This window comes from Manis pentadactyla, chromosome 12, assembly GCF_030020395.1.
Source record: "Manis pentadactyla isolate mManPen7 chromosome 12, mManPen7.hap1, whole genome shotgun sequence".
Lineage (NCBI taxonomy): Eukaryota > Metazoa > Chordata > Mammalia > Pholidota > Manidae > Manis > Manis pentadactyla.
The window spans coordinates 41,322,644-41,340,820 of record NC_080030.1 but is presented as its reverse complement, the minus strand read 5'-3'; the positions used below and the strand labels follow the sequence as shown (position 1 = coordinate 41,340,820).

At 38.9% G+C, this 18,177-nt stretch overlaps 1 protein-coding gene and 1 long non-coding RNA gene across 2 annotated transcripts; one reads left to right on the top strand and one right to left on the bottom strand.

Moving 5' to 3' along the window:
* Positions 1-262: 262 nt before the first annotated feature.
* FBXO5 (F-box protein 5) lies at positions 263-11,276 on the bottom strand. The gene is made up of 5 exons (XM_036911883.2): positions 10,560-11,276; positions 4,228-4,942; positions 2,977-3,067; positions 1,838-2,020; positions 263-1,165 (listed from the first exon to the last, which is right to left on the bottom strand). Exons 1-5 carry the CDS (start codon positions 10,654-10,656, stop codon positions 914-916), a joined length of 1,338 nt encoding a protein of 445 aa, XP_036767778.1. The 5' UTR covers positions 10,657-11,276; the 3' UTR covers positions 263-913.
* Positions 11,053-18,101, top strand: LOC118925742 (uncharacterized). Its single transcript, XR_005030166.2, has 3 exons — positions 11,053-11,181; positions 11,675-12,041; positions 15,644-18,101. It is a non-coding gene; the product is annotated as an uncharacterized LOC118925742 (long non-coding RNA).
* The last annotated feature ends 76 nt before the right edge of the window (positions 18,102-18,177 follow it).

Here is an 18,177-nt window from a genome sequence, read left to right as displayed (position 1 = left end):
AAATCAATATGTCAGTATTTCTCAAAGTGTGTTTTATGGTCCTATACTGAATCTTTTTGAGATGCTTATTTCAAGACCCAACTCCACACTAAGATATTGGGAGGAGAAAACTGGGATCAGAGTAGTATGAAGATCACACAAGCTTCCCAGATGAGCAGAAAAAAAAAAGCCACAGTGCCTTTACACATACAATTGTAATCCACTAGTTTCTTAAAGCAGTTGTTTCTAGGATTAAGATATTTATCAAAATGAAAGGTTCACATTATGTATCAGGTTTGTAACAATTTTATTCATAACAGGAACAAGAATTACTTACATATATACAAAAGAAACATTTGATACATAAAAAAGTACAGAATATTTACATATGTACAAAAATATTAAAACAGACTTTGCAAACAAGGAAAACACATAAGATTTCACAAAGGATGCTTTTATGAGGGAAATACACACACACTGAAAAAAAAGTCAAAGGAGGTAAAACATAAATTAAGACTCTAGAAATTGGTATTTCAATACGTATTAATTTGGCTAAGGCAGATAAAATGTCTCAGATGCTAATAGAAGGTAAATAAGATTTATATTTAAGATTGTCTAGGTAAAATGATATGGCCTTTACCATAAAATTGAGTCAATTTTATTTTACCTCTGAATCACAAATATCAGGTAACTAGTTTTCCTTTTTTTCTTAAAACACTTAAATGTTCTGATTTATACTAAGAATCTTAAACTTTTTCACATTAAATTGTAAAATAATAGGTTATGTATCTGCTTTACTAACTGGGGAAAAAAATCCCATGTACTACATTGATTTCAACATAAAATTGGAAATCACAATACATTCATTTTTATTTTTTTAAATTAAAACCTAACATTTTTTAACCTTCATGATTACAGTTGATTTAATAACAGATCACAATCGTCGTAAATTCTTCTTGCTTTTTTTAGTACCAGGCAGAGGACTCATTTTATAACTGGCTTTTAGGGGCTTGGCATTTGAACAGTCTTTGGTGGTATGATAATTACACAGACACCTTGTACAATAATCAAATCCACAGCCTTCTCGTTTGCAGGTTGCTCGTTGTAAATAGCAATCATATTTTGCAGGTGAATTACAGCGAATACATGCTTTGAGGCTTTCATTCTTTTTCAAAGTCTTGGCAACCTAGAAAGAAGAAAATTCATATTATTAAGGATGGAATGTGATTTAGCTAGTAAAAACAAGGGCACCCCTGTGCTTTCCTCAATACATATACGAAGCACCAATGTCACATAAACTGTCCTTAAGGAGCTTACTGGTCAAAGGGTGAGAGATAATCATTTATCAACTGGTTCTATATTTCCCAATGCCATCTTTAAATATGTTTTTATTTTTTGCATGCCACTCGTTCATGAAAGCCTTACTTAAATGTCACTTTTACTGTGAAATCTTCTAGTGCCACTCAAGAGTTGGTTGCATTTTTACCTCTAGTTCTTTTTTAAAGCACCTACAACATTATATGGCACTTATTTTTATGTAGCCGTCTTCCATTCTAGATTGTAAGGCTAAGCAGGGTTACCATAGTAGATCTCAACATCAGTGAAGTGTCATAAACAATGCCAAATGAATGGTATCTATATTCTTGGCATAGAAAAAGATCTCTGTGTACTTTCCTAATGTGATTAGTTGAGTTATAAATAGTGTTCCAACATTTTTTAGTAGAATGAAGAGGATGGATGATCTTTATTAATTCCCTAATAATTGTAATTACACTCAAAGTTCCTTTCCATTTCTTACTCTAAACCCTTTTAACAATAAATCCCCATATGTTTCTAATTTATTGATGAACAAAATTACCTCGCAGAATTCACTGTACCGACTGCAAGTAGAACCTTTCTCATCACCCGGGTCTGATGACTTGGTTCGAGCACCTTTCTTGGGGGCAGTTTGTGTTGCTGATCTTTGAACAGAAGCTAATGCGGGTCTGAACGTAATACATTCTCTGGTTGAAGCATTTGGTGAAAACTTAATGTTCTTTTCCTAATTAAAAAAAAAAATTTTAATAGGACCTAAAAATGTTCTATAATCTCAACAATCAAGAATTTTTATTATGTTTGTACATGTAAAAAAGGGGCAAATGAGAATACAAAGGATCTATACCTATATCCAATTTATCAACATGCTTGAACACAGACACACAAATATTTAGACATTTAAAGCCTAATAACTAAGTTACTGACAGAAATTGCAAACCAGAAATTTTGAGAAAGCACTTCTCATGCTTACTTTATATAGCTAGCACTTATTAAAGTTATACTGTCAGAACAAAGATCATTCTTTGCACCACCAGTAGATGGCACTAATCATGCCTAAGTGACACCTCAGGGTCACAAATGCATTAGAAACCTTTAAGTTGGAAAATTTTTCAATATCGGCTTATTGATATAGAAAATGAAATTGGAGAATTTAAGCAATACTTGTCTAAACTTACATAGTTAGCAGGACCACAATTTGGATCCAAATCTACCAATTGCTAGGCCTGAAATTTTAATCATGTATTGACCTTTGTTCTCAGAAACATCTCCAAATTTACCAAGTATTTTAGAAAGTAAACTAATTCCCTTCTACATTAAAAATCTTCAATGCTGATCATATCATTTAGTTTATCTGGTAACTGAAACAACACAAATGGCAACCACGATTAGCTATTTGGTCAGCTCTCACTGTAGGAGAACTGAGTAATTTTCCTTTCACTTTTGGGACACCCCACTTCTAGGAAGAAGCCAAGAAATAAATGGCTGAGGTGGGATTCCTTTCTTTTTATTTTTGAATTTTGTTTTTTACTGATTTCTAGGTGCAAGGCTAAAATAATTTGTGAATGTAAAGGACTTCCAGATTACCCATTATTGTTCCTATTTTTCTCTCCTATTTCTAAAGGTAAATAAAGAGTATACTAGCAGTTACATTTTAAAATGAAAACAAGAGCAAAGACTTACAGTAACTCTTTGTATTGCTTTATGATACAACTGCAATGCTCCCTTATCATCTTCTAGAATCTTCTTCCAAGTTGTGCTTACTTTAGACACACTAGAAAAGTAAATGATTAGAGGCAACAATTAAAGCATTGGAAAGATGATTACGTGAAACAGGTCCCAAAAAGATATTTCTCTTAGCAGTGCTTTTTAAACCTGAGGGACTTAAGATTTAAGGATACCGTGCCTAGTCATTTGGGTTTAGTTGATCTAAAATGGGGCTAGGATTCTGTATTTTTTTAAAAAGCTCCCCATCAGATAATTTTAAGTGCATCCAGGTTTGTACTTCATTTTTCCACAGTACCTGCAAACATCAAATAAGCAGCGGCCATTGTATATACAGCACCATGCTAGCTATTTGGTAAAAGCTGTAGATAAATTTCAAAGTACTCTAAAATGAACTTCTATTAGTAGAAATCCTTTTAAGAGTCCATTTTGTTAACAAAAATTTATAACCTGTGATGCCAATTATCCCTCAAGAAGTTAGCCAACAATGAAAACCAATATTTTTATCAGTTTTGCTTTAGTTGTATTTCACAAAGACCAGTGTAAGGTAACACTTGTAAAGAGTACCTCAACATTTTTCCAAAAAACCAAAAACAAAGCCAGCTGAGTTGAATCCAATCTATTTCCAGTCTGTATAATCATCATAATCATCTTAGTTCTCAGAATTACCTCATCGTTAATTTTTTTTGGTGGAAAAAGAAAGGGTAGTTAGGAAAAGGTTTCTAAGTCACAATCAGACTCAATTGTGGGTCTCTACATTTTCATCACTGTCAAATGTAGGAGAGCCCTACATGGAAAAAGGCCTACATTGAAAAGAACAGAAATTATTTCATACTTTCCAGTGTAACAAAAGTGATAATGCCTACTGGACCTGTATATTTGAACTAGGCTGCTCTTCCATAATTAAGCCTGAAAGATATAGCTTGTGTATTAGAGATTTCAGAACCAAAAGGAACCAAGATTCCAATCAAACAGAAATAGTTTTCTAACAGCATAAATATGAAATTTGAAATATTTGGAACACATACTTTAAAAATTATCTTTTACCTTAGCAGTATTCTAGTAAAATATCAGCAACAGGCTAAATCATTACCTCAAACAATGCAGAAGACTAACGCATCATGTCTTTGCATGAGCAGCTGGGGCTAAGCCATCTAACAAAAATGTTCAGTGCATTATATTAACACTCAGAGCAGCACCCATACTTACTTGATTAAGTCCATATCACTGAGCTGTGTTAAAATATTTGCTAAGAGATGCCGGAGTCCCCTCCGAAAGAGTTCACTGAGAATATCTACACATTCTAGGCCCATTTTCCTGCCAATTATATTCTGTAGTCTAAAATTTCCACTGGACATAAATTCCTTCAGCTTTTCCCAGTCTATTTTAGGATTGCGTTTGGCATTCTTTTTTAATGTTGAACAAACCATTTTTTCAAAATGAAGAGCTGGCAGCAAATTTTTGTTGGGATATTGGTCTGGGCTTTGTGTCTGTAGCAGGCAGGATTGTGGACTGTCACTGAAATTTTCCTCCAGGGGAAGGCTACACTCATGTTCATTGAGGCCACTTTGTTGGGAAAATGAAGAATATCCACTGTCTTCATAAGGTTCATTGGCCTCCAGTTCTCCTACTTGGCTTGAATTATTAAGTGTTTGTTGCACATGCTGATTTTCCTTGTTATTCAAGGGCTTGCTTTCAGTTTCAGGTTCTACAATCCTGGGGCTCACAACTGGTGACCCAGTATCTGATAACCTTTCAAAGTCTTTAATGCAGTCTTTATAAGAACTTTCCAAATAGACAGGAGTGGAGGAATCCAGTTTTCTACTATCATCAGGTTTTACCAGTTTAAATACAGAATGAATATGGTTGTAGTTAAAATCACACTTCATTTTGACAGAAAGACTGGAACTTTCTTCTTTATAACCTACAAAAAGAATATGTTTACTTCATAATTGGCAAAATTTCCACACATCTCTACTTCTTAAATTGGGATATACAGATATTTAATTACTTATTTTCTTTAATTAATTACTGCAGTCTCTCAGTGCTATGTATTGCCTATGTAGTGGTGAAATTATCCATGTTTAAAATCATTGAGATGTGATAATAATACTAATTACTTCAATCTTCTGATAAGTACACATATTTTATGCCTGAAAGGTTACGTCAGAACAGATTGCTTTTAGATCTGTATATCACTTGACTTTTAGTCTTTATCTGATTGTATAAAAAATAGTGAGAAAAGGGAATATTTATATTTGTGGCTTATGGAACAAATAAGGAAACGTTATGCACAAGAGTGAGGTCTGAGGTCAGAGATAGCCTTATAGTAATCACAAAGAGGTCTAGAATCAGTTTATACTAAAATGGCATTGAAGTCAGCTTTGACTTAAGCAAAATCCAAACCACTGACAGTAAATATGGTTTAGACCAATAGGGAATGTGTAAGGGTCAAAATAATTTTGATTAGAGAAACAAATGAAATTTGTATATGACTTGTTTAAACATTAGCAATTATTAAAAACTTCAGAATTGACCAAGAAATCTATAAGTAGCGAGAAAGGACTGAAAAGGCAATAAATTGAAACACCCACAACTTAAAGTCTACTTGAATTCCTACAGCTCTGAAAGTTTCCTTCTGATGAATGTTCTGGATGACAGTCTGATGTATTTCAGGTGTTTGTCTACCGTACAGTAACACAAGCACAAGGACATTTTCCTTTATCTTGACTATTTGCTAGAAACTCCACTATCTTCAATTACTGAACAAAGATTTCTCATTCAAAAAATCTGAAGAACTAATTAAAATAACTCAGCTAACAATAAGAAGATTTAGTAAATAAGGATGACACTCGAATCAGTACAAGACCAGAAGAATGTGAGGGTGGTAGGGCAGCAGGTGTGAATCACTGTTCAGTTGTTTTCAATTACGGGAGAAGATAATGTACTTACTATTTATAAGTAGCACAGAAGGGGAAAACAAGTTATAATACTATTAAAAATCATACAATTATCTGGATATAATTCATTAAAATTAATGGTTACTGATTCAAATTTAAGATTCAAAACAGCCAGATATGTTTAGGGTTGTATCACCACCCTATGGCCTTAGAAATTAGTTAAGATGAAACTGAGCAGGCAGCATTTAAAAGTTTATAAGTGGGGTGTCTCAATCTCTGCACTACTACCCTTTGGGACTGGCTAAGTCTTTATTGCTCGGGGTGGTCCTGGACAGTGTAGGCAGTTCAGCAGCCTTTACCCACTTGATGCCATACACAGCCCCTACCCCCTAGGCAGGGCAATAATAATGTCTTTCACCACTTATTAACAAATGGTGGGAGTGAGGCACTCATGGAATATCTCCCCCATTTCTCAGTTGAGAACCACTGCTTTAAAGGATAAGGATTTTGCCAGGCAGCAGAGGTTGAGAAGGGCATTCACTGCAAGATAACTTGAGCAAAGGCCCTATTCTGGGAAGTATAGTAGATAGGTTTGGGCAAACTGCTTAGAATTCCTGAGGACACTATGTAAACAATATATGCTTCAAGTGTATTCTCCATCTACTATCTTCCCTGCAAGCCACTCAGTAGGTAACAATTCATCCTTTTAAGTTAAATGTACATACCAGGACACCTTGATTAAAAAAAACCCTGTGGGTAGACTCTAAATTCCCAATGTCTAATGTGATGAAAAACACATAGTATATATGCTCCAGGATCCCACTAAACTTTGGGCTTACCCAAAAAACTAAGTTTAAACTAAAAGTTCAGGGGCAAATAAAGAACATACAAATTCTAATCCCCAAATTAACCCTAACTCTAGAACAAATGATTCTGAGTGGTTCTCATCCATGCAGAAGAGCAAAAAACTCCAAGAGAGAATGCTTTTTTTTGGCTTTGGTTAAAGAATTAAGTGATTTATATGACCACATTTCATCTGGGAAGATATAGAAGTAGAAGCCACCTACAAAGAAACACCTGTTACTTTGTTAGCTGCCTAAAGGGAAGAGGCCTGAAACTGTACTGCAGAAACTCTTTCAAAGGCATTCTTCCTCTGCTAGTCTTTAGAAGCCAGTTACTGGGATACTATCCTATAAAGCCCTTTCATTCAATACTATTCTTTGTGGACAGTTCTTCAAATTTAGAGCTAATAATGATTCAAATACCTTATATAATTGCTTACAAGTTTACATTTCCAACTTGTTTCCAACACTTAGTCCTCACAACCTTTTGAGGTAGGATGGAGAGGTATTACCTCACTTTTACAAATGAGAACACTGAAGCTCACCTAAGTAGCTTGCCCAAGACTGACAGGTAGTTAAGAGAGATTACTGTTCCTGCCTATAAATTCAGTGCTCTTCCCACTCTCTCATCTGGGAAGTGAGATCAAAGTATTTAAAAAGTACAGACTCATGGACTTTGGGTTATAATTCAATACTCCATTATCTATGTTGTTGCTCAAATTGTTTCAAGTTTCGCCATTGTGAGTACATGTCCATCTGACATACTTCCATTATTTTGCTTTTAGAGCATTCCTTATTTTTTTGGCACTGTTCGTATTTTCCCCATTCTAGCCCTAGAATCAGGTTACTTCTCCAAGGAAATCTAGTTCTTTTTATATTGGTTCTAAAATCTGGATGGTGGTGGTAGACTTAGTTTTCAACTGAAATTATGTAGTTTGCTTTTTAATCTCCAATGACATTGAAAAATGAATTGAATGAGGATTACCTTTTATACAAATGGAAACTGAAAGCAGACTGTTTTAAAAAAGCCAATTCCATGTCTTTTAACTACTTCAGTGATATCCAATTACCAAACCAAATGCCCCTAAATAATCTGGGAAAATACATATTTGTATAACTGATCTGGTATTATCCAGAAGGGGACAAAATACTGTGTGTTTCTACAACCTCTGGACTCAGACAGATAACGGTTAAGAGTCTAGTCCTGGCACTTCATTCATTTATCCAATGCCTATGTAGTAACAGGGTGTGGAGAGGGGAAGAAATTAGTCAGAGATGATTTTTTGGAGGTGACATTCTGAGATCTGAACACCTTGTGAAAATTTGGTGGGAAGAGTCCCAGACAGAGGGAAATACTGGAGGCAAGGGCAGGTATTGAGCATTCAAGGAAGAGAAAGGCCTGTAGGCTGCAACTCAGTGAACTAGAGGGAGAATGAAAAATAAGGTTGGAGAGGGAGAATGGTTTATTGGATTCTTAGGGGAGACAGCATTTTATTCACCATGTAATAAAGAACCTTTAATAAGTCCTAAATAGAGGAGATATTTGGTTTATTTTCAAAAGATCATTGGCAGCTGTGGAGAATAAACTGTCAGGAGTGTGCCAGTAGGGAGACTAGTTAGAAGCATTTATCACAAGCGTCCAGAGAGTTGGGTGCCTGATACTAGGATGACTGCACTGAAAATGAAGATAACTGGATAGGTCTGAGATCTTTTTAGGAGGGTAAAGTCAGAGGAGCTTTCTGATCCATTAGCTGTGGATAAGGAATAAAAAATACCCTGGGGTTTAGATCTTGGGCATCTAAATATAAACTGTCATTTGCTGAGTTGGGGAAAACTGAGGAAGTTAACACTTAAAGCCCCAGTTGCCTCATCTATAAAATGGAGGTCAGAAAAAAACTGGACTAAATGCATGGCAGAGTCCCTGTCACATATAGTTTATTCAACAGAATCTATTTCCCTGATACTATTCATAAGCCCAAATCCTTTCATATTCCTTAGATAGCAAATCATGAACATTTTAAAAGTAGCAAAATACACTCCATAGACTTACATGTTTTAGATTATACACTTTTCCTAGGAATCTGGTCCAATTTCACTTGCAAATCCTTACTCTGCCTTTTGACTAGATTGTGACCTAGAATATTCAATTAATTGGTCTCTTACACGTTCTCTAAAATGGAGATATTAGTATCTACCTAATGGAGTTGGTAAATTGAACATACTGTATTTTTTTAAGCCTCTTATTTATCAACTCACAGCCCAATCAGGAAAAAGTGGTATTACAGTGAATTGTACAAAGTTTGACCTTCCATTTAATTTTCCAGTATATATCTGACACTCAATATTAAAATGCTATAGTAACTACAGTGCTTAAAAATCTTTACTGCTATTCTAATGTTAAATCATCAAGCTCTACAATCTCTAACACTTGTAAGATAACCACTATGTGCCCAAAGTAAGGCATGGCTATTCTTTTTACTTAAGAATTCAAGAGAGCCCTAAGGCTTGCAGCCATAAGCTGCAAATCAGCCATAATCCTCAGAGAGAGATTTTAGAAAAGGCTACCTTAAAAAATATTTGAATTCAGTGTTTTTTATTTCATTATTCATATTTATAAACAGCAAAAAAATTCAAGGAGATAGCAAATATTCTCTGAGGAGCAAGGGAGTCAAGACAACTGGAATTTAATAATCAAACAGCCCCTCTGAGAGTCATCATGCTTCAGAATTTCATAGGAAGAACCGACCTAACCTGTTTAACTTGAGTATTTTTTCTCTCCAGTCATCCCAATTTTTTTCTAAAGGGCTTATTTCAATGATACAATGATCAAAATGCTAACTTTTAAAGTTCTTGGTAATTTCTGAGGCAAAATAAATGCATTTGGATCTCTTCTGAGTCAGCAACAAAGAAGATAAAAATAAGCTTATTTTGAGTACCTTCCATTTAATCTTTTGGAATAAAGGACTACCTAGTTTTTCAAGAGCCCAGGGCAAAAATTACAAACTACACAATCCTCACAAAATCAGCTACATGTGGAAAACTTCACGGTTTTGTGTTAAAAAGTGTTTCTCCTCTTTTGACTCCAGTCCTTGAGAATGAATTACTGGGCAAAGGGAAAAAAGGAGAAAATCAAAGTTTTTGTTTGGAAATTCCAATAGAGCTTGGGCAGATGGGAGGGTCCCCTGCTTTGGCGGGATTTGAGGGCAGACCCTGGAAATCCTGAGGGGGCTGTAGGGTGGCCCTCAGGGCGCGGGCCGGGCGCAGGAGGCGGGAGATAAACGAGCATGGTCTCCCGCGCCCGCCAGCAGGGCTGAGGCGGCGGAAACCGGGGGGATTTACTTAGGACCTGAGGATGCGGGGCAGATTCGGAGAAGGGGCGCAGCGGGCAGCTCCTGGCCGGGCCCCGGGGGCCGACAACTCGCGAGCCCTGTCAGAGCCGGGGCCCCGCGGTGGGGGAGGGGAGGGCGTTTGGCGCCTATTCCAGCGGTGTGGGGACAGGGGCAGGCAGATCTTGCAAGGGAAAAGGGGCACCCGAGGAGGCCACGACCTGCGCCTTCCCCAGAGCTGGCGTCCAGGTTCAGCGTGGAACAGGGCCCGGGCCCGCCATCCCGCCTGAGCCCATCTGGCTTCCCGTCCCCGGACCCCAGCCTTCTCCTCGTCCACGGAACCGCCGCCGACACCCGCCGTGGGCCGCACCCCTGCACTCGGGGGGGTGTCGGGCTCGGGTCGCAGGTCGCCCCCCAAGCGGCGCACCCCTCCCAGACCCCGCGCCCCGCTTGCGCCCGCTCCCCTCACTCACTATCCGAGGGGCGAGGGCGCCCGACGGCTGTCAGGGCGCTGCAGCGGCAGGAGCTGGGGACGGGCCGTGGAGGGCAGCTGCAGGGGCGCCGGCTCATGCCAGAGGAAGACGATCCGCGTCAGGTGAGAGAACCGCTACCTCAGCACGGAAGCGGGCCGCCCGCTCCGCAGAGCTGTATCTTCTAAAAGGCGCCAGCTGGTACTTTTAAAATCTTTGAATTTGGTGCCCAAATCCGCACGGCCCAATAGGGCGCGTGGCTCTCAAGCGCGCTCCAATAGAGAGCCGGTCAGAACGGGCACCCTCACCCAAGCCCAATGGGAGGCTGCTGAGGCGGGGCCGAGCTGCGAGGCCCAACCTTCTTCCTCCCTGCTGGCTCCGCGCGTCCGGAAAGATGCTGGGGCCGGGGCGGGGCCTCGGAGGCGGGGAGGCCGCGGCCAGGTGGCACGTGGAGGGAGCCTACCACGCATGCGTGCTCCCGCCAAGTTTCCATCGTCTGTCTCCGGAACCGGCCTCCTGCGAGTCCTAATTTCATCCTGAAGGCAGCGTCGGCTTCTGTCTGAAAGTCACAGATGGGTACAAAGGGTAGCCGATTTTCTCCCATCAGCTCACACGTGGGAGTTTGGTGAGAAGCTAGTCTGGACGTCCGGGAATCCAGGCTTTCCGGAGGACACGCCCTCCCCCGAGCCTTACTTAGCCCGCCTCTCTAGGATTTAGGCGCGCTCCTCTCGTCTGTCTAACCTTGCCTCCCCTGTCCAATGCTTTTGCGCAGGCGCCTGTCGCGGGCGGTGGCTGCGGAGTTGGCGGGATGGCGCTTGCGCACTGGGGTCCCCCGCGTTTTTCTTCGGGGGAGATGACTGGAGCGGGCTGCGGGTGCGCGGGCGCGTCCCTGCTCCGCGCCGCCGGTCCCTCGGTGGCTTTGGCTGGATGGAGGCCCAGAGCCGCTACTCGTAGGGCCTTTGCGGCCAGGGTGAGGGTGGGACGGTGTCAGTTCTTTATTGTAGCATATTTATTTGTATTTTCAACCACGGTTCTGGAGCCACCATTACTTCATACGGATGCTAAGTTTATTAAATTTGTACCTACGCTCTCCTGTGTTTTTGTTTGTTTCCTTCAAGCGCCAAGCTCAAGAGACAGTAGTGCTACTCCAGAAGAAATAAATATCAAACGGCCTGCCGTTGAGTTCCAGTCCCACACCTTGGGGCCGGAGGCTCCTCCTGGCCGAGGGAGTAATTTTTTAGTGATAACAGGGATGGGCGGAAGTATCGTTAAGTCTTCAGTGACAAATTGCACCGTATTATTAGTCTTGCTGAACTTTTCACTGTGCGCTTCACGTGGTGACAAATGCATTTCCTAGACTCAGCTTTTGGCCAGAGAGCAGTGAAGTCACAGGATTAAGCCCAAAAGTCCGAATCCCTGTCGTTTCCAGTTCTCCCTCTTTCTTTTGCTTTTCTGCAGCCTCAGGGAGTTAATACTTGGCTGAAGGTAAGCGTTCAGTCAAACTGGCGGCAAATCCTGTTGAGCGGGGCCGAATGCAAAATTTTGATAATTCATGTTTTCTTGCACTATTGTTTTTTAGAATGCTGCATTAAGTTAGTATTATTCTTAGTTACTAAGATTTTGGGCATCTTAAATTTTGCACTTGAATCATGTGTCTTGTGCATCTTACCTTAGCCTGGCCTTGGTCCTGGAGATAAAAGGTTGAAAAGACATAAGCCCTGACCTTTATGGAGTTTTGTGTGCTAATGGGAAAGAAGTTGGCAATTCAGTTTCAGTAAATGAAAGAGGACTATAAAACAAAATAATGGAATAGAGAATAGGCAGTAGAACATCGGCTAATAATTTTGGGTATTGAAGAAGGTTTTCTAAGGTTTTGGACCAAGAGCTGAATGTTGGGCTGGCAAGGCAGAAAGCTGCGGAGGGAAGAGCCTGGGTGGCTTTTTCCTGGTCTGGAAGAAAACCTAGAGGGCATTGAGCAAGAAAGTACAGTCAGAGAGGTAGAAGCCAGATCCTGTAGAACTTTGCAGATTTGCATATAAAGTTGGGAGTTTCTTCTGACTGCAGTGGGTAGTTTTTGGAGGGATTTTAGCAAGGGAGTGATTTGTTGAATGAATATTAAAACTATAGTAGCTTTTTATGTATTGTAGGCACTTTGTATATGTTAGCCTTTAATTCTCACAGTAACCTTAGCATTATTTTCAATTAAAAACACATTTTTTATTGTGCTTATCAGTGTAAGTTAATTCCCAGAGAACTGCACAGCTAGTGAACAAAAATTCCCCATTCTGTTGGATAAATCCATGTACCTTCCTCTATGTAAGGAATAATATTTACTGGAGACCTGATTTTTATGGCACATTTTCACATTCATCCCAATTTTACCTTAGGATCATCTTTATTCACTTCTTTAATTTTCAGATGCAGATGAATAAGATATTTCAGGGGAAGAAGGAAGGGTTCTCATAAAATTAGTTGTGCACCTGGACGGTAACCTTTGACTCTTAACCACAGCTGAGAAAAGGTATTCTCCAGCAGTCATTTGTTTGTTTCTTTTCAGAAAAAGGCTAAGGTATATTATTGGAAAAATCAACATTCCTATATTAATATAAAGTTCTATAAAGAGCCAAGAATGTTTTATTGCATGCTGCAATAGTTTCAGAGTCTTTTCATTTATTAGTTTACTTCATGATTTTTTAAAATTTAAGTATCATTTATATACAATCTTATAAAGGTTTCACATGAACAACCTTGTGGTTTCAACATTCACCCATATTATCACGTCCTCACTGCACCCCCTCACATTGCAGTCACTGTCAGTGTAGTAAGATGCTATGGAGTTATACTTAATGGTGATTTTTAACTGTTAGGACTTTAATAATGATGAAATAATTATTCTTAACTCATAAGTTGCTTAGTAGGTCTGTGAGCACCTGTTTCATGTTTAGTGAGAAATTTAGGGCAATTCTGAATTTTACTAGATGTCAATTGATGTATAGACAGTGCTCTTTCTTCCTGTAAATCAGTATCAGTCAGAATTGTTGAGTTTTTTGGTGCAAAATGAACTGCAGAGAGAAGTGCCTTCATTCTTTCAGTAAATTCTTATTGCAGGCCTGTAACATGCAAGACATAGTGGAGTATATGGGAATAATTTGAACCTGGAACCTGCCCTGTGCTTACTATCTGGGCCTGCCACCTGATAGATATAACAGATGCTCAGAAATAATCTTTGAATAAAATCATCATGGGCACAGAAAGATAGGGTGTATGAAATACAGCTATAATAGAATACTAGATGAGTCAAACACATCTGGTAACAGAGGAGTTACTTCTGTAACTAAAAATTAATTTGTTAAATTAATTTGTTAAATACCAGTGCATTTATCAGGAAAAATTAATTTGTTGTGACATAAGAGGGGTGGTATGTAAAATGCACTAATAAGAATGGTGCTGGCTGTAGATGTATCATATGCACACTTAAGAGATGGAGTTTTATCTGCAAGGTAATGGGAACCTATTATGTTGTTGAGCAAAGGAGTGGTAAGATCAGAACCTTGCATTTTAGAAAGATCAATATGGTGGTTATGTCTATATAACCTGAATTCAAGAGCAGATAGGATGCAGGGAGAAGTCAGGACTATTAAAGTAGTCAAGGAGAGAAGTAATTCTGGACAAGAGTAATGTTGATGGAATCAGTAACAAGTAGGGTGTTCAGAGGAGAGTAGGATTTAGCAATAAATTGCATGTGAGGAAGACAATCAAAGATGACTAGATTTTTAAAGGAATTGAGATGACACAATGAGAAGTGGATTATTGAGGAATGTAAGTTTAATTTTAAACATAGTGATTATCTGTTTATACATCTTCAAAATTGCCATTCTAGCTGAATGAATTTTGATTAACTGGTCGTGTAGGCCATGTTGAAATTAAATTCATTTTGGTTCTTTCTAAACAATACACCAGATTTCTAGATAAGTACTTAAGATATAACTGCCTTTCAGACATCTAGTCAGTGCCCATTATAGCATGAGGTTAGATCCTGAAGAGACAAAAATGAAGAAAACACAATTTTGTCCATTAATGGGACAATGTGAGAGGTCTAGCAATGCATGTTTAATCCATTCTGACCCACCTTTTCCCAGTCCCTTATTGAATACAGTCCTGTGACAGGACTGAACCAGTGAGTTTATTACCCTGCCGTAAATGTCATTCTGGTATGGTAAAGTCCTGTAGAATACCGAGGAAGAGCAGTTAATTCTGCTTAGAGGCTAAGATGCTCTTTAGGTTGGACCTTGACATCTGTCTACTAAGGGAAACCTAGTGTTTTCTAGGCAGAGAGGGCAGCCTGAGCCAAGGCAGGAATGCCAGTGCATGGTTTGTAATTAACATAGCTGTGTAGGCGCCTTGTTTGTGTGAACAGCTACAAAATTCCAAGGCCTTAAAATGTTACTTAGGGTTTCAGTAGGTTTCATGCCACAATTATGTTGCTCCATCTTTGTTTTCCTGGGTTCCAAAAATTATATTTGATCATCTAGGTATTGAGTGAGTGAAATGGGAGCCAATGTCAGTTTATAGACCAGAATTTGTCACTCACTGTGCATGTATTCATATATACCCGCTCTTACAATTATTTTGTTAACATTACCTATTATGCTGATACCTATATGATCATAACCAACTATGATGTTCTAATGAGCAGGAAGTTTAAAAATTGATCAACGGTTCTTTTCTACCTTCATTAATACAGCTGTCATACCTCCTTTTGTTGGGGGGCAGGGAGTGAGGTAATGGGGAGGAATGGGGGGAGAATAAATGACTTTTTAATAGTGCCCTTTGTCCACAGAATGAACTCCAGCATTTGAGACCCTTCACAATCTCAGTCCAATACTTTACTAATTATTACCTATCAGGAAAGGTAAAGAGAAATGAATAGTACATCATAGTGTTTAGTAACCTGTAGATATGTCCCTTTCATTGAGAAAGGAAACAGAGCTAAGAAGAAAGTGGTAAAACAGGGAGACAATTTGGGCTCATGCAGACATTGCACTAATTGTTGAATGAACATGTCTTGCTCTATTCTTGAGTTGCAGGTTACTGAAAGCTGCTTTCATCAGCTGCTCTTGTGAAGGAAGAAGGCCTTTCATGAGCAGAATATTACAGGGGAGAGGGATTCTCTTCAAATTAAAATTTTCTGATGTATTTGATAATCTTTGGTCAGCTTTACATTTTGACACATATTTACTGTTTCTTTACCTCCCTTTTAAAGCAATAGATGAGATAATAAATTATCAGTATAAAATTACTCTGAAACTTAGCACAAGCTAGGGCTTTAAGGGAAATTTGGCCAATAAAGGTTGACTTAAGAGGAAACACGTTACCTGACAATAATATGGTTTTGAATTTATGTAGTACCTACTATGATCAGTACATTCAGACTACTCCTGATTCTAACAAATATGTTTAAGTGTGCAATTTGGGGAGTTAACTGTCTCATAATTTAGTATTTTAATCATATAAGCTTAATAGTGAAATAATTTTCTCTAGAAATTCTCCCTTGTTAACTACTCTGTATTTAACATTCATTATCTACTAGGTAGAGCTCTTATAATTGTACTCCTGACTTTACCTCATGTTCTCAAATTCTTAGGCCAGCATTTCCAGCTTTTCTGTTTTAATGGGATAACTGACATGTCCTGTAGTGGAATTTATTACTGTTCCTTGCAGTGAAGGAGCACACACACCAGAGAACCATGGGGTGTCTTCTATTTCTTTAGGTACACTATTCATTATTGCTGTCAAAACCAAGGTCTTCTACAGCTATGCAGCCTCAAGGAAACATTCTTGGGCTTTCCTTCTCTCAGGAAGTTAAACGAGCTAGTAATAACCAGGGTTCCCATGGAAAAAAGAGAAACTTTTTAAAAATCTCAATAGAAAAATATTAATAAAGGTTATACCAATCTAGCTTTCAGCTAATTTTCAACAATCCTTCTCACTTCACAAGAGTGAAGTCATTTTTCTTACCTGTCATGATTGTTTATAGAGAATCTATCTCAACACATCAGAACATTCAAATGTGGCTTACTGAAGTATATATCTTAAAGACAAAAGTGCTCACAGGAAAGGGGAGTTTGCAGAAGTAGCCAAGTCTTAAGCTCGAACTTCCAGTTCGTAGGAAACACTGACTTGACTTGAAGGACAAGTTAAATGGCATCGTAACCTCAAATGAAAACTCAATGCAATGTCACAAAAAAAAGGAACAGCAATTGCAGGGCTGTTTGGGATTACGGGAGATTTAAACAATATGACCACTGAAATTCCATGTGTGATCCTGAATCGGATCCTGGTTTGAAGAAACCAATTAAGACATTTAAGGAAGAATTGGGGAAATTTGAATTGGTATTTGAAGATATTAGGGAATTGTGAATTTTGTTAGGTGTGAGGATAGTAAATGATTAAGTAAAATAATATTTTTTAAAGCTGCCAAGTATGGAAAGGCAGTGTAATATTTGTAATTTATTTCTTAACACCAAGTAAGTTACTGAAACCGGGTAATGTGTGGATGTTGGTGTCAGTTACCCATTTATTGCCTCTCAGCAACAAATTCACCCTTCATCGCCACACTTTCTGGTATTAGAGATGGGCCTATAAACTTTCTCGTTTTCTAGTGGGTACTGTGCTAAGCTTTGTCAGTAGGGTACTGGAAGGACAGACAGTACAGGAGGAAGCGGCTTTTGTTTATAATGTGCTTCTATGGTATAGCTGCCAGAGGTGCTCTTAGACACTGTGATGGTCAATTTTGTGTCACCTTGGCTGGGCCACAGGGTGCCTAGTCAACATGACATGAGATGCTTCTGTGAAGCTATTTCTGGATAATAACATTCAAATCAATGAACTTTGAGTTAAACAGAATGCTCTCCATAATGTGGATGAACCTCATCCAATCAAGCCTGAAAATTGGCAGGAAAGAGTAGTCTCCCCTGAGCTAGAGAATTCTCCAGCAAACTGCGTTGGGTCGGAACTGCAGGATTGGCTCTCCTGGCTCTCCATCCTGGGGCTGCACACTTTGGACTTGACTGCTTCCAGAATCATGTGACACAGTTTTCATAATCTCTTTCTATATACACCAACATCCTATTTGCTCTGTTTCTCTGGAGAATCCTGGCAAGTGCAGACACAAACTGATGCTATCCTCCAACAACTTTTGCTGACACCCTGGGGGGAGGCTTCTTGTTTACCATTCCCTGCGTGTTTGAAGTCTCTATTTGCAAGGGCTGATCCACCACCATCAGACCAGCTCTAAGTCCAGAGCATCCCAGGGAACTTTCTTGTTACCAAGTGGGCCAAAGCCCCACCCTCTCCAATAGGCCTGACTCTCCACTTGGGGGAAGGGAAGCCCCTCCCAGGAATGTTCTTTCCTTGGGTATTCTCTCAGTCCTAGTGTATTAGACTTCTCTTTTATCCCCTAATAGCTAATCCCATTTTCAGTTAAAAAATTTATATCAGAATCATCCCTATAATGCCTGGACCTTGACTAATACAGTCAGTATTTACTGTCATATTTCTATTTTATGAAGTTATTAAAGAGTTCAAATTTTTAACCATTAACTATTTTACATAATACAAA